The sequence below is a fragment of the Hippopotamus amphibius genome, chromosome 17 (genome assembly GCF_030028045.1).
Source record: "Hippopotamus amphibius kiboko isolate mHipAmp2 chromosome 17, mHipAmp2.hap2, whole genome shotgun sequence".
NCBI lineage: Eukaryota > Metazoa > Chordata > Mammalia > Artiodactyla > Hippopotamidae > Hippopotamus > Hippopotamus amphibius.
In genome coordinates this window covers 14,388,106-14,402,707 of record NC_080202.1, presented here as the reverse complement: position 1 = coordinate 14,402,707, position 14,602 = coordinate 14,388,106, and the positions used below count along the sequence as shown (strand labels likewise).

Sequence of the window (14,602 nt, the reverse complement as noted above, 5' to 3'; positions counted from 1 at the left end):
GTAATCATTTCACAATACATTCTTATATCAAGTCATCACGCCGTATACCTAAACTTACACAATGTTATTTGTCAATTATTTCTCAATAAAGCTGAAAAGAAAAAAGTGAGAGTGAAAGTCATGTGCTCAACACAGTGCCCAGAACATAAATATTGGTGAAGCCAGGGACGCATTGACTGAAGGGCTTTCAGGAATTGATGCCTCTGCCCACAAACTCACAGGGAGGGGAGGTGTCCTGAACCTTGGTGGGCACTGCAGGGGGGAGGAGGTGTCCCAGAAAGGCTTCTTTATAAAGGCAGGCCTGAGAAAAGCTGCACATTCTGTTATGTCCCTGATTCATGCTGAGGTCACACGTTAGATTAGCGATAGTCTATGTATTCCCCCAGTTCCCAAAAGAACCTTCTCCCCAGTTATCCATTCTGGTCCCATCCTCATCCCCTTTTTGCCTCTGTGTAATTACTTATGCTCTCCTCCTCCGCTCCCCGCCCCCACCCCAAATGCCCTGTCTCCCCACCTCACCATTTTTTGCCAATGAAATGAGATGTCCTTCCAGGCCCTAGCTCAAATGGCACTTCCTCCAAGAAGCATTTAATCATCAACTCAGTTCCAAGTGGTGACCCTCCCTGCTCCCTCCATGACATGCTGTTCAGACCACTCTCTGGACACACCAGGTGCTGCCTTGCCTTTTGGTGGCTTCTAGGCATGTCTCAAATCCACTGTCGTAAGTATCCTGAGCAAAGGAACCCAGTCTTATATAGGGTTTAGGGACTATTTGATGAGGTAATGAATAATGTTTCTAGCCCTCAAAATGCATGGAACTTCCTGAAATCTTGGGCAACTGAGGTGTAGGAAAGAAGAAAGTTTTCTTCTCCCTTATCTTCCAGATTATCTCTCTCTCAAGGAGTCATAGACTGGGCCACCTTCATCCACGCATGTCACGGTGAGGAAACTGAGGCCCAGAGAGGGAAAGAGAGTTCCTTAAGGTCACACAGCAGGAGCAGAGGCAGGACTTGAATTCAGGGTGTGCTCAGTTTAGTGCTCTTTCCCTTCAGCTGGGGAGAGGGGGTAGAGTGTTGAAGAGTAAAGGCGTGGACTCCAGGGCAGTTGGGGGTTACTGTGATGATTCGGTGATTTCATATATTCAGTCCTTAGATCAGCCCTGGCACAATAAGCACCATGTGCATGTTCGTTGCTGTCACCTTTATCATGATTCCTTTGCTTTTCATTGTCAACCACTACTTCCTGCCGGCAGGTCCCCTCATTTCAGGGCAGAGAAGTACATGGACAATATTAACTGCGCCAGAACATCTTCCTAAGCAGCAGGTGAGAAGTTGACAGGTAGGTTAGAGGACTAACCATCTGGGTTACTGACCCCAGTGGCTTAGGGTGACTTTCTGGACCATCACACACCCAAGGTGCAACAAATCAGACCTGGATGAATAATTGGGCGTTGTATTTGTCTCTGTGATTTGGTGAAGGGAAAACAAAAAGAAACCTTCCCTTCTTGCAGGTGCCCAGCAGACTGGGTGAGTCTGGCGTAGTGCCCTCCAGGGCTCTCAGGCCTGCTCTGGGTCACCACGGCTCAGTGCAAGCAGCAGCCACAGAGGGTCTGCCCAAGCCCTGTCCGTCTGTCTGTCCATCTGTCAGGCAGCCTGCAGAACCTCTCAAGCTAGGTCCTTGGGAGGACAGGGTGCCCAGAATCAGTTTCCGTCTTCCTTCCCCCGTCACTGAGCTGAAAGCAAGATTTCCCATCTGTCCAGTTAGAGGGGCATCACAGTTACCACTGGGAGCCAGTGAGTGACACCTTCAGCCCACAGCACCCCCCCCCCACCCCGGGACAGGGGAGGTCAGCGTTACTGCAGGCCACCGGCATCTTCTTTCTCAGACTCCCAGTGTCTGCACCCCACCAGGAGGAGAGACAGGACAGGCACCACCCAGAGACTGCTTTTTCCCAGATGAGAGCTACAATTTGCATCCCTCCTCTAAAAACAAAATTAATTGCAAATTTGGGACAGGCCCAGGAGAAGGACTCTGAGAATTGAGACCAAAGTTCCCTTTGTGGACTGAACCATTTCTCAGTTTCTATCCCATTTCCATGTTGGAGCCTGATTGGGTGAAAAAGAGTGCGGCATCAAGTGCTGGCTGCTTAGCAAGGGAGCCCTGGGCACTGGGGAGCTTTTAGTTGGGATTTCGTGTAAGCAGTTAGAGAATTAATTGGAACAGCAAGTCTCCTGCTCCAGATCTGACTCTAGAATCCTGTCGTTTTTCTGAGTCTTTCCAGAGAGTGTGGCCATTCTCAACATGACATTCCAACAGACCCCGGCAGGTTTTTTTGTTTGTTTGTTTTGTTTTTAATAAGTTTATTTATTTATTTTTATTAGCTGTGTTGGGTCTTTGCTGTGCACAGGCTTTCTGTAGTTTCAGAGGGCGGGGGCTACTTTTCATTGCAGTGGTGGGCTTCTCAGTGCGGTGGCTTCTCTTGTTGCAGAGCACGGCTCTAGGCACGTGGGCTTCAGTAGTTGTGGCTCAAGGGCTCTAGAGTGCAGGCTCAGTAGTTGTGGCGCACGGGCTTAGTAGCTCCGTGGCATGTGGGATCTTCCCAGACCAGGGATTGAACCCATGTCCCCTGCATTGGCAGGTGGATTCTTAACCACTGTGCTACCAGGGAAGCCCCTGTTTGTTTGTTTTTGTTTTTGTTTTTTGCTGCACCGCTCAGTTTGTGGGGTGTTAATTCCCCAACTACGGATTGAACCCGGGCCTTCAGCAGTGAGAGCGCAGAGTCCTAACCACCACTGGACCTCCAGGCATTCCCCTCGACAGTTCTTTTCCAGTTGGAGCTGGGTTGGCTGAAGCGTCTGTATTCCCTCATTCTAGGGTCTTTGTGACCAGGAGCATATTTGGTCATTCATTCATTCATTTATTTATTCATTCACTGAAACCACTATTTCAAGGTGCCAGGGGTACAGTGGTGAACAAGAGATTGGTTCATACCTTCTCGGAGCTCTCAGTCTAGCAAGAGAAACGGGCATTAGGTGATTTGCGAGAGCACTGAGTAATCTGAAATGCAGACCTCCCTGGTCTGGTGGTTATGGAAAGCTTCCTAGCCGAAGTGATATTTAAGACTAGAAGGAAGACAGGAGATATCCAGGCAGAGTCGGGTAGAGCATTTCAGCCAAAGGTATCATCCTGTACAAAAGTTCTAAAAAAGCAAGAGAGAGCCAGGAGGAGAATATGCCAGATGAAGCTGAGAGGAGGTGAGTGGCCAGGCCACAGGGCCTTGTGTGCCATTAAAAGGCTGTGTTCTTGGGCTTCCTAGGTGGCGCAGTGGTTGAGAATCCGCCTGCCAACGCAGGGGACATGGGTTCGATCCCTGCTCCAGGAAAGTCCCACATGCCGCGGAGTAACTAAGCCTGTGTGCCACAACTACTGAGCCTGCGCTTTAGAGCCCGTAAGCCACAACTTATGAGTCCATGTGCTGCAACTACTGAAGCCCACGCGCCTAGAGCCCATGCTCCGTAACAAGAGAAGCCACGGCAATGAGGAGCCTGTGCACCACAACGAAGAGTAGCCCCCACTCACCGCAACTAAAAAGAAAGCCTGCGCACAGCAAAAAAGACCCAACACAGCCAATAAGATAAATAAATAAATAAATTTATTTAAAAAAAAAAAAAAAAAAGGATGTGTTCTTTATTCTGCCAGCAATGGGGAGTGTTCTCTAGTTGCTGTGTGATGCTGGAAAACTTTTTACTCCAGTTAATCATTCTAGCTATGACGTCAGCCTCATGAGCCTGTGACTTCTCAAACTGACAGACCCAGCTCAGATGTGACCACTGCAGATGCTGTTTCATTTTTTTCCACTTTCTGTTCATTACAATATATGTCACGTGTGTTGGTTTCTCACGTCAGCCACTAGCACCAGACTGTGTTCATGAGACTGAGCTGACCAGCCTAGATCAGGGTGCAGTGAGCTTGGGGAAGAAGAAATTAGGACTCAGGTTTCATGACCAGTACCTGAAAGTGCCTCGTGTAAAAGATGAGTGTCATGGGACAGATGGGAGACAGAGAGCAGAGCTAGGTTAAGTCATCTATGTGGGAAGGAAGGCAGGGTGGTCCCTTGGGGGAAGGAGTGGCCAGTCTTCTGTAATTTCTTCTCAGAGTCCATCTGCTGGTTCCCAATGGTCTGAGGCTGCCAGCCCGTCTGCCTTTCCCATCCAAGGGTCGTAACAACCCAATGCACACTGGGTGCAAGTGTGTGCCTGGCTTTGGGGGAGGGGCAGCCAAGGGCACTGGCATCCCTTGGGAAGGGGGCCTGGGCCAGATCACTCCCTCTCTCCACTTCTGAGGTTATAAAGGTAAAATTTAGGGAAGACACCAAAGGCAGAACGATGGGGAAAAGATGAACGGTGGGGGTGGGGGGGTGGGGGGGAGGTGCTGTATGAGCTTGCTAAGGAACCAGTCTCTGTTCCTCCTAACCAAGTTCTTAACACTGTTGGCATTTGGGGACAGACGTTCTTTGGGACAGGTCTGCATATTGCAAGACATTTTAACATCTCTGGCTTTAAAATGCTCCTACACATTTTCAAATATACTTCCTGGCGGGGCAATACAAACTACCCCTCTCCAAACTGAAAACTACTGTTCCAGTGTTTATGGGGACAGGATACATACAGCTTTGCCTTATGTCCTGCAGGTGGCCAGCAGGGAGACCGGATAAGTCCCCCTATTTCAGAATATCTTAGGGAAGCTTTTGTCCTGTAGGATGGTTATTCTCCCCAGGCCACTCATGGGGGCTTCTGCTGTCTCCTGACTCCAGATGGAGTTCCTCCTGACTTCTATAGCCTCAGCGCTCACCATAGTAACCCAAAAGCCCGGTACAAAATCCAGTGGATGAAGCTGAGATTTTAGTGCAGGCATTTCCAGGCCTCTTGGCTGGACTGTGTCCAGAGTGGCAGGACCGCGTCTGGTGGCTGAGGTGCTGCTCTGTGGGGCCACCAGATGGCGCTCGGGGGCTCCCGTTGTCTGCCGCAGGACCACCGGTGGCTGGAGTGACTGCAGAGGGAACTCCTCTTAAAGAGGCCTGGTCCTTAAAGAGACAGGGCCACACACCACGAACTTGAACGGGAACCCCAGAGCGAGACTCCACTGATGACAAGCACCGCTGGCCAGGCTCTGGTGCTCTTTTGTCCTCACCTTCTTGAATGAGGCGCCACCACGTCTTGGAGCCGGTCTCCTTGACAGCCAGCCCTCAGCCCCTGCAGCCACTCCTGGTCCTGACAGGGACGAGGCCAGCCTGGCGGGTGGCGTCAGAGCTCCTGACAGAGCAGTGCGGGGCTGGGAGGCATCTGCAGGACTCTGGCTGAGAGAGCAAGAGCACAGCCAGCTTCAGGGGAATGGTGACCACAGGAGGGCAGAGGGCCAGCCTGTGAGCTCTGGCCCCAGATGGACATGCCTCTGCTTCACTCGGAGCTGAAAAGGTTGGAGTCATTGAACTTTGTCTCTGGGTTTTGGGTACTTGGAGAATCCTTCCGTCTCTTCTGCTCGCCTCTTTCCAAATGCTGATGGGGATGCTGTGGTAAGTGAATTAGGGTGGGGGCTCCAGACCCTGCTGTTGAGCCCTCTGATCTGCTTTCGGAAACCTCTCGTGTTGACCCCTGGGTGGAACAATCGAAGCCACGTCAGGTGAGGGCCACTTTAGCTGGAGCTTGGCCCGAGACCCTCCTGAAATTGCAGCTTGCTTAGTATACTCTAAGGGAGCTACTCTTCCCGGGATGCTGGACTCACCGTGGCCCTAGCCATGGGAGTGGGGCTTCAACATAGCCCCCGAGAAATGTGTGGGTGAGTGTGGGGAGCTCCGTAGCTACAGGGACCTGGATGTCATTGTGCTTCTCCCGGCCATGGTGCCGAGGGAGGCAACAAGGAGGTGAATAATTCTCTGGTTGACTTCTTGCCATGACTCTTACATCTTTCCCATGACTCAAGCTGACACAAAACTTTGGAAAAGAAATGAATAGTGGGGGAGGGCTTTCAGTAAATCTGTGCTGCCTGTAGATCTCCCTGTCTGCTGGAAAAGCAAGGAGGCTGGGAAGAGATGGGGAGGAAGAAGGCAAAGGACAGAACTGTTAGGCCAGACCTTCCCACTTAGAGGTGACCCAGGAGAGGCCTGGGGAATTTTCTTCTCTCCAGGCCCAAGGCTTGGTGAGGGGGAATCTTAGAAGAGTAAACACTGCTTTACTGTACCGGGGTTAAAGGGAATGAAGCAGGGAGCCAGCAACAGGCCATCCTGGGGTCTGCTGGGGCAGATAGGAAGCCTGGAGGTCATCTCCCTGCTTCATCTGGGCCCCACCTACAGATGTGAAAACTGAGGCTGGAAAGGCTGGAGACTGGCCCATGGCGTAGAAACAGTGGGGTTTGCCGGAGACTGGAGTTCAGGAAATTGTCATGGGATTGATTGCAGCTAGCTTGTCTTCAGGGTCATCTGCCCTGTTGTCGTAGATGTGGTTTTCTTTGGGAACCAGTTCTCTTTCTGCTTAGTCATTGGTGGCTCTGGGGGGTTCCAAAATCACATTCCTCCTGTAGCTCCGATTTCTTCCTTGCTGAGATTAACTTCATTCTGTTTCTTCATGTATTCACTCATTGCAGCCCAATACAGAGATTACACATGTGGACTCTGGATTCAGAATCTCATCTCATTTCCAAGCATCACCACCTGCTAGCTGGCCAATAGCATAGCCTTCCAGCTTCTGCAGGGAAGAGTGGGGAGAATAGTAGTGCCTATCTCATTGGCTTATTGTGAGGACTAAGGGAGATAGTTTATGTGAAGCATATGGAGCAGTGCCTGGCACTTAGGAAGCACTCCATCAAAGTTAGCTGTCATTAGTTTTATTAATTCAACATGTATTGTTGAATGCCAATCTATTGGGCTTTTGGCAGAAAGCTGATCTGGGGGCACACTGTAGTTATGGCTGCCTTAGAGGTCTACCTGAGCCTCATTCATCCCCTGGGCTGAGTGCAGTAAAAAAAGATGCAGTCCCAGCTTTTAAAGAGCTGATCTGCCGTGAAGGGTACAGGAGGGTTTTTGGCTATCACGTCTGTTTTTTTGTTTTTGTTTTTTAATTGGAATGCAGAGACCACCCCCACCCCACCCCTGACCACCTGTACATCCAGCCTGTACACACTGGTGCTCCCTGCAGGCCTCAGAGTGGACATCCTCTTCATCAACAGTGACCCCTGCAGGGACTCCCAGGGGCCTTCCTATGGTGTGCGGTGGGTGGAGCTGGGTTGCTAATGGCAAGGAGGGAAGAAAAGTTGAAATACCCAGTTTTGTTTCTAAGCATGGTCACCCTTTTCCCATCTTGGCCAAATGGCTGGTAGAAGCGAGAGTTGGTTGCTGGAGAGGCAGTGAGTAGCACACACCTGGGGATTAAGGACAAGGCTGCTGACCTTCAGAATGGGATGTATCTTCTTCCCATGCAACGCCTCATCATCAGCCCAGTGCTCCCGGCAACCTGCCCTTAAATCCCCCTGAAATCTGGTGGTGAGGTTGCTATGGGAGGCGGGGAGCCAAGGACAGACTGAGTGCACAGGCCAGAGGGAGGGCTGGGGAAGGTGGAGTGTGTTCACCCAAAGGACTGGACAGCAAATGGTTAGTGCGGGCTTGGAGGACAAGGTGTGATGGGTGCTGATTCAGTGCCTTGGGGGTGCACAGGCTGAATCAGGGTGCCTGTCCACAGGAACATCCCCTGCTGCTCTGACAAGTGGGGGCTGCAGAGCACTTTGCCTCTGGTACAATGCAGATGAGACTGACTCTTTAACTCCTTCCTTCCTAGGATGTGGTATTGGGTCTCCCCCCACCTCCTCTCCACCCTCAGTGCCAGGAATCTGGAGGCTTCTGTCCTGATCTTATACTACCCTGGTGCTTCCACACACTTGTCTCTATAGCCAAGGTTCAAGTCAAGCTGTGTGGTGTTAATGTCTATTGGAAGCCATCCCATTTAGGCATCGAGGGATCTTGATGTAATTGCTCTTTCCTGGGACACACATGTGTGAGACAGTTGTATGGAGATGGAAGAGGACGAAGAGTTTTCTGGAAGGTGGTCTCTGACTCATGGACCAGCGAAGATTTCCAGGGACCTTTGCCACTCTGCTTTCAACCCTGACAGTGGAGGCAGCATGCATGGCATTTAACAGCATGAGTAGGCTGCCAGGGTTCAAGTCCCAGCCCTCCACTTACTGTCTGGATGGGTTACCTAGCTGATCAGTGCCCCACTTTGCTCATCTGGAAAATGGAGGGAGCTGAGATAACAGTGAGGTTGTCGTGTAAACAAAGCATGAAGATCCAAGCCAGAGCCACTGTAGGCATTCTGTGTTAATTATTAGAAGTGTTCTTCCTTATTTGCCAAGATCCTGCTCCCCTCTCCCCTATATTGTGCTCTGGATTGGGAGGTCCAGGACAGGATTGGACAGAATGTAGAAAAAAGCAAACTATGGCAATGCTAAGGAGAGCAACTGTAACATTTTAGCTTGAAAAATGCTGAAAATAGCTTGTTCAAGCCTTTGTAGATAAAAATGTAAAATGTATGCAAATGTATGTGACTCACGCAGAAACATACATCCATGGCCTCCTCGCAGTCCGGGCCCAGACGTGGCCATCAGGCAGTTTGCAGAGAAGGCCCAGGCTGCCTTGGTTGGAGGTGGGGGTTGTTGGGGAGGGGGCAGTGCTGCTGTTTCCCTGAGCTTGGCTTCTGCTTGCACATTTCTTCTGGGTTCTGTGCCTTCCGTGTGGGAAGAAGAGAGGCCCTGGGCCCCCTCTGCTCCTCCATCTCACCGTCCTCCCTCTGGTTCCTCCAGGAGCCCATTTGCTTCCTCTCCCATCCTGGCTCTATTTCTGGAGCATCTCATTGGAGATGCACACCCCCCTCTCTGCCAAGCTCCAGGTGCCTGCTTGCTTGGTCCTCCCAGTCTTGTGTGCAAGTCAGAGATGGTGGGAGGGTGACAGCTGAGCCGGAAAACCCGCAAGAGCCAGAGCCAGAGCCTGAGCCGGGAGGCCTGGCATAGGGAGAGCCCCGTGGATGCAGGGAGGGGACAGTGTCACCTCTCGGTTGAAAAACACCCATTGCAGGCACCTGTGGAGGTTTTTCACTCTCCAGAGCATATTCCCCTGTAACTCCCAGGGGCTCATCTGAGCTGCTGGGAGCCTAGTGGCCACCACCTCCCCTTGGGCAGCTCTGCAGGCTGCTACCTAAGCAGCTGCAGGGGCTGGGTGCAGGCTTCCTTGTAGCATCATGGGTGATGGTTTGCTTTTCCTCTTAAGAACAAGATCTGAAACTAATATAATATTGCACATCAACTATACTTCTATTAATTTTTTTGTTTTAAGAAGAACTAGATCTGTAGTTGTTTGAAATGATGACCCCCCACGCTCCCCCCATGCTCTGGGGATGCTGACAACACTGCCCCCTATGGAGGACAGGGTGAGCTTCACCTTGTAGGCCTGTCGCTTGAGCTGGGCCCCATGCCATGAAGTCTTTGCCCTTAAAGCTGCTTGGGGATGAGGGATGGGAGGGTCTGCTGCATTATCAGAAACCTCACTATCTGGGGTAAAATGGGCCGGTGCAGGGTTTCCTTGTGGGCCTGCTGCCTCCCTTCCCTTGGGTTCAGGAAAGGAGCTTTAGCCCCACTACCCTAGCCTGACCCTCCCTCCCCTCCAGTCCCTTCTTCAGGGTCCTTTGGTCCTAGGAAGCCTGCAGGACCAAATCAGCAGCCAGGTTGCCTTGGGTCCCTTAGAACCTGCACCCAGGGGGCAGGTATAAAGCTCTCCCACCGCAGCCTCTTCACTGATTTGTGTGTGTATGGGGGCGGGGGGGGGGGGGTCTTGGAAGGAATTTTGTTTCTAAAGGTCGGTTCTCAGAGGCATCTTGACCTCCCAGACCTCCCCCAGCTTGTGATTAGGCATGCATGGTGTTCCTCCTTACATGGGCTGCGGCTGGGATCCCCAGAGAAGGCTCCTGGAGGGGACCCATCGGGGACCCTGGGGTCTCTCCTGTAACCCAGTTTGTCCTCTACAGCCCCTCGACGACCCCCGGCCTCCCGCCTTTCTCCAGCCGCAGCGCCCTGGTGTGTAGGGCAGGGACCGCCCGGGTTTTAGGTCAAGGGTGTTTAAATAGATGAGACACTGTTAAGGTTTGGAAGGAAAGAGTGCCAGGGCAGCCAAGGCTTCCCGCGGGCGGGCGGGCAGGACGTTAACCCCGTCGGCGCCGCTCCCCAGGCTTGCCTAGGGGAGGGGACTGGGAGCCGCACTGGCCCCTGAAACTGCGCTTAGAGATCCGGGGGTGGTAGGTGATGTCACCCCTGCGGGCTCGTAGGTCTCCCCGCGGCACCTAGTCTGCGGGTTGGCAGAATTTGGCCGAGCCCAGTCAGGGGAGGAAGAGGAGCCCTGGCCTGCTCCGCAGCCCGGAGACCCCAGCGGAGCACTCCTCCGTCTCCGGCTGGAGCCCCCCTCGCGCAGGCACCCCGGCTGCTCCCCACACCCGCACCCGGGTCTGGAGGCGTGCTGCGGCGGGGGAGGGTGCGCGGGCGCCTCGCGCGGATTGGTCGCGGCCCCCGCCCCCAGCCCCTGCGCGCCGCGCCGCCCCGGGAAGTTGCTAGTTGGCGGGCGGGCTGCGGGGCCGCCGCTCCGGGATCCGCAGCGGGGCTCGTGGCGGCCGCAGGGGCCGGAAGGGCTCCCGGGGGGGCGCTCGCCGGCCCTCGCCCGCCCTCCCCTCCTCCCGGGCAGCTCCGGCTCGCTCCTCCCTGCTACCTGTTTCCCTGCCTCCCACCGCCTCCACCCCGCGCTCGGCAACTTCGGCCTCCTGGGCCGGCCGCCCCTCCCGCCCGCGCCCTCCCTCCTTTGTTGTGCGATGAGGGTCGGGTTTCCGATCTGACGGAGCCGCCGCCGCCGCAGCCGCGCGGAGCCGCGGGCATGGAGCCGCTCAGCCACCGGGGCCTGCCGCGCCTCTCCTGGATCGACACCCTCTACAGCAGTACGTGTGCGCTCGGGCCGGGGAGGCCGGGCGGGAACGGGCCCCGGCGCCCCGCGCGGCGCCCCGACGGCCCCGGGGCCGGCGATGCCGGGCTTGTCGGGGGAGCCCGGCGCGGACTGGGGGCTGCGGGCATGGCTGCCCAGGTGCCCGGCGGGCCGGGAGGCGGGGGAGCGGCGTGGGGCCCCGCGATCGGCCGCGCATGGGGTCCCCAGAGTGGACTTCAAGCCGGAGGGGGGGGGGTGCAGTGGACCGACGGGGCCAGGAGGGCTGTGTCACCCCTCTCCCACCTGTTGTGTAACCGAGCACTCCCCAACCCTGGGGAGGAGGGAGAGCCCTTGTAGGGTGCTGCCTCCGCTCCCCGACTGGTTGCTTCTTCTGTCCACGTTGAAGCAGAAAGGCCATTTTGGTAAAGTCCTTGGCGCCTGAGTTTGCCACCTCAGGGACATCCTGAGGCCAGTGTGTTTCGGGGTGGGGGTGGGGTCGTGTGGTAAGGGAGACTGTAGGTGCGGATCTCCGTGGGGGCCATTTGGATGAAGGACCTGAAAACCTCCAGCTCAGTAGTCCTTCCTGCCAGGCTCATCATCACCCCCACCTCCCTTCCCTCCCCCCGCCAAAAAAAGAAAAAAAACAAATCTTCTTGGCGTCTCCACCCGCTCCCTCGCTCCCAAATCTGCCGCGATCATGTGATTGCTCTTGCACTGCCACCGGGGATGTGTAACTGATCACTCTTACCTTCTGGGGGCTGCGCCCAGCCTTGAGCGCCCCCACCCCCCACCCCCACCCTGCCTTGCTTCGGTGGCTAAAGCACTGCGCTTCTACCATCCCTTCCTTGAGACACCTTCCCCAGGCTTTCAGTGGTATAGGAAGAGGGTCTGGTGGCTCCTGAAGAAGGCAGTAAGTGCATTTCGCCCTCTGTGATGGCTTCAGTGGGACCCTCCCACTCTCTCTTGCTAGGTCTCCTAGCTCAGAGTCCTGAGGCAGGGGCAGGGGTTGGGGGAGGCAGGTGGAGCCAGGTTCTGGTTCTGGACACTGGATGCCATGGGACAAGGACACTTTTTAAGGGTTAACCTGGCTTAAATTCCCTGTTAACAGTCATGTGGTGGGGGGAGTGGACAAGGTGATGCCTTGAACCCCAAAGTCTTGCCCTGGAGGCTGTCCTCAGTACTCAGTACTCAGCCTCTGACCTCTGCATCCCCTTGAGTCCCCATCATTCCCCATACTTTTTTCTCCTCTCTCTTCTCCCTCGTCCTCCTCCATCCTGTTTCCTTTCCTTTCCTCTCCCCCCCGCCCCCAATCCTTTTTCCCTTCCTTTCCTCCCCCGCCAGGAGCTCTCCTTGTGATGGTTCATTCTGCTTTGGTTTTTCAACATCAAAGGAGCAGAGCTGGATCCCCTGGGTGTCAGTCCTGCACCAAGCCTAGCCACTCCATCTGCTCCTTCGCCTGCAGAGGCCAGCATCGTTGGGTGAAGGTCAGGGCCCATGGCCGCTGTGTGGCATGTGTGTGCACATGTGTCTGCCTGAGTGGGGGCACACATCTGTTCCGAGCCTGGCTGCAGATCAGCTCCTGACCCAAAGGGAGGATTAGTGACCTTCTCTTAGCTGTGCTTTTGCAAGTAACACTGATAACAATACTTCATATTCACATACAGCTTATGTTCCTGAATATTTCTGGCTCTTTGCAAAACCCAGTACTGCTTTCCCTATTTCCCAGAGCACAGAATCCTAGGGAAACCTGTCTCTGGCTTTCTCTTCATTGTCTTAAAGAAGACTCCCCCACCTTATCAACTGATCATTTCCAAGTTTTCCTGCCACCCCCCAACCCACCTCAACACCTACCCCTCACACACATACACAACCTGGAGCAAAGAAGCAGAATTGCCTGAGGCTGCTTTGGAAATTTCCCACTAGACGAAGGTGGGATGGGAAAAGGGAATTAGACAGAGGGCTTCTTTTGGGGTGCCTGTGAATCAGCCTGACTCAGGCAGGCTGACATCTGAGCTGTCTTCCCTTCTGCTGCTGCCCTGGCCTCTGGGCTCCTGGGGCAGCCTGGATGGAGGGGAGGGGGGACACCAACTTGGCAGCAATGTGAGGAGTCCTTGCCTCCTTCTTCCAAACAGCTTATTGGAGAGCCGTAGAATGAGGCTTCCTGGGGAGGTGCTGTGCAGTCATGTTTGGGCTGTTAGCCATGAAGTTTGCTCTTGACAAGAGCCTAAATTAAAACAAATACTTGAGCTGTCATTTGCCTGGCAGCATGGTTTTGTGGCTCCCAGAGGAAGTTCTGCTTCTTGGGAAGCTATTTGCTTACAAGGCTCACAGGGGTAGCAGGTCCTCACAAAAGCCAAATCCATCAGGAATTATAAAGGGGAAGTACCCAGGGCACAGGGTAGCCAGTGTACTTCTTAGGGATGTGAATGACCCAGTGATAGAGGCTCCTCCTAAGCACTGCTCCTGGTGGCAGTGATAGTAGCATCTCCTGAGGACCTACCATATGCCAGGCACTGTGCTCGGCACTCTCCATCCAGTCTCTCCAAACCTCACAATTCTGCAAGATAGGTAGTCCTGTCTCCCTTTTACAGGAAGAGAGGCTGAATAGGCTCAAATCATTGCCCAAGGGTCACATGACTGGTAAGTGACAAAGCTGGGAATTTAGATCATACCCTAGGATGGTGAGGAAGACTCTGAGTGTCACCTAAATATGTCTGTGCTTATTCAAGGTCTTGAAATGTCACGGAATGGGGGACATCTGTCTCTAGTTCTTTGTCACAGAGTTCTCCCCAAAATGGTCCAGCAGGGTAAGTGGTCTCAGTGACTGAGCCTAACTTGACATTGTGTCTCTTGGAGGAACTGAGGGCTGGTCCTGGAGCCAGGGCGGGGGGATTAAGGCTCTGTCTTATTTCACTGAGGCTGGTGATTCTCTGCACCGAAGCGGCCAGACTGCCAACCAGCCCCTCCCCTCACACACATCTTGCCTTTGGAGTTATCAGCTCATTCTTTCTGGCTTTAGCATCTGTACACACTTCCTTTGCAGGCTGATGGCCAGTTAATAAGGGTTGGACAGCAGACCCCCTCTTTCCCCTGTAGTGGAAGTCCTGAAGGTCTGCAGTAATGGTGATCTGTCTGACTCAAGGAGATGTGTTGGCTCCCAGCTGCCCATGTGATCTGGGACTGATGGGAGCAGGGTTTGTTTTGTTTTGTTTTTTTAAGATTTATTTATTATTTTTATTTATTTTTTGCTGTGTTGGGTCTTCATTGCTGCGCGTGGGCTTTCTCTAGTTGCGGTGAGCGGGAGCTACTCTTCATTGTGGTGCGCGGGCTTCTCATTGCCGTGGCTTCTCTTGTTGTGGACCACAGGCTCTAGGCTTGCGGGGGCTTCAGTAGTTATGGCACACGGGCTCAGTAATTGTGGCTTGCAGGTTCTAGAGTGCAGGCTCAGCAGTTGTGGCACATGAGCTTAGTAGCTCCACGGCATGTGGGATCTTCCTGGAACAGGAATCGAACCTGTGTCCCCTGCATTATCAGGCAGGTTCTTGACCACTGTACCACCAGGGAAGTCCCTGGAGCAGGGTCTTTGCCCCTGGTAAGCTA

General features: G+C 53.8%; 1 protein-coding gene across 2 annotated transcripts in view; it reads left to right on the top strand.

Annotated features, from left to right (window-relative positions):
- ABR (ABR activator of RhoGEF and GTPase) overlaps positions 1–14,602 on the top strand; it is a 176,676-nt gene that overhangs the window by 32,976 nt on the left and 129,098 nt on the right. The window contains exon 1 of one of the 2 annotated variants that reach the window (XM_057714643.1): positions 10,718–11,018. The exons of the other annotated variant lie outside the window; for it this stretch is intronic. Within the exon in view, the coding sequence (XP_057570626.1) occupies positions 10,958–11,018 (61 nt within the window). The 5' untranslated portion in view covers positions 10,718–10,957. Of the gene's footprint in view, positions 1–10,717; positions 11,019–14,602 lie in introns of those variants that run through there. 2 annotated transcript variants of the gene reach the window in all.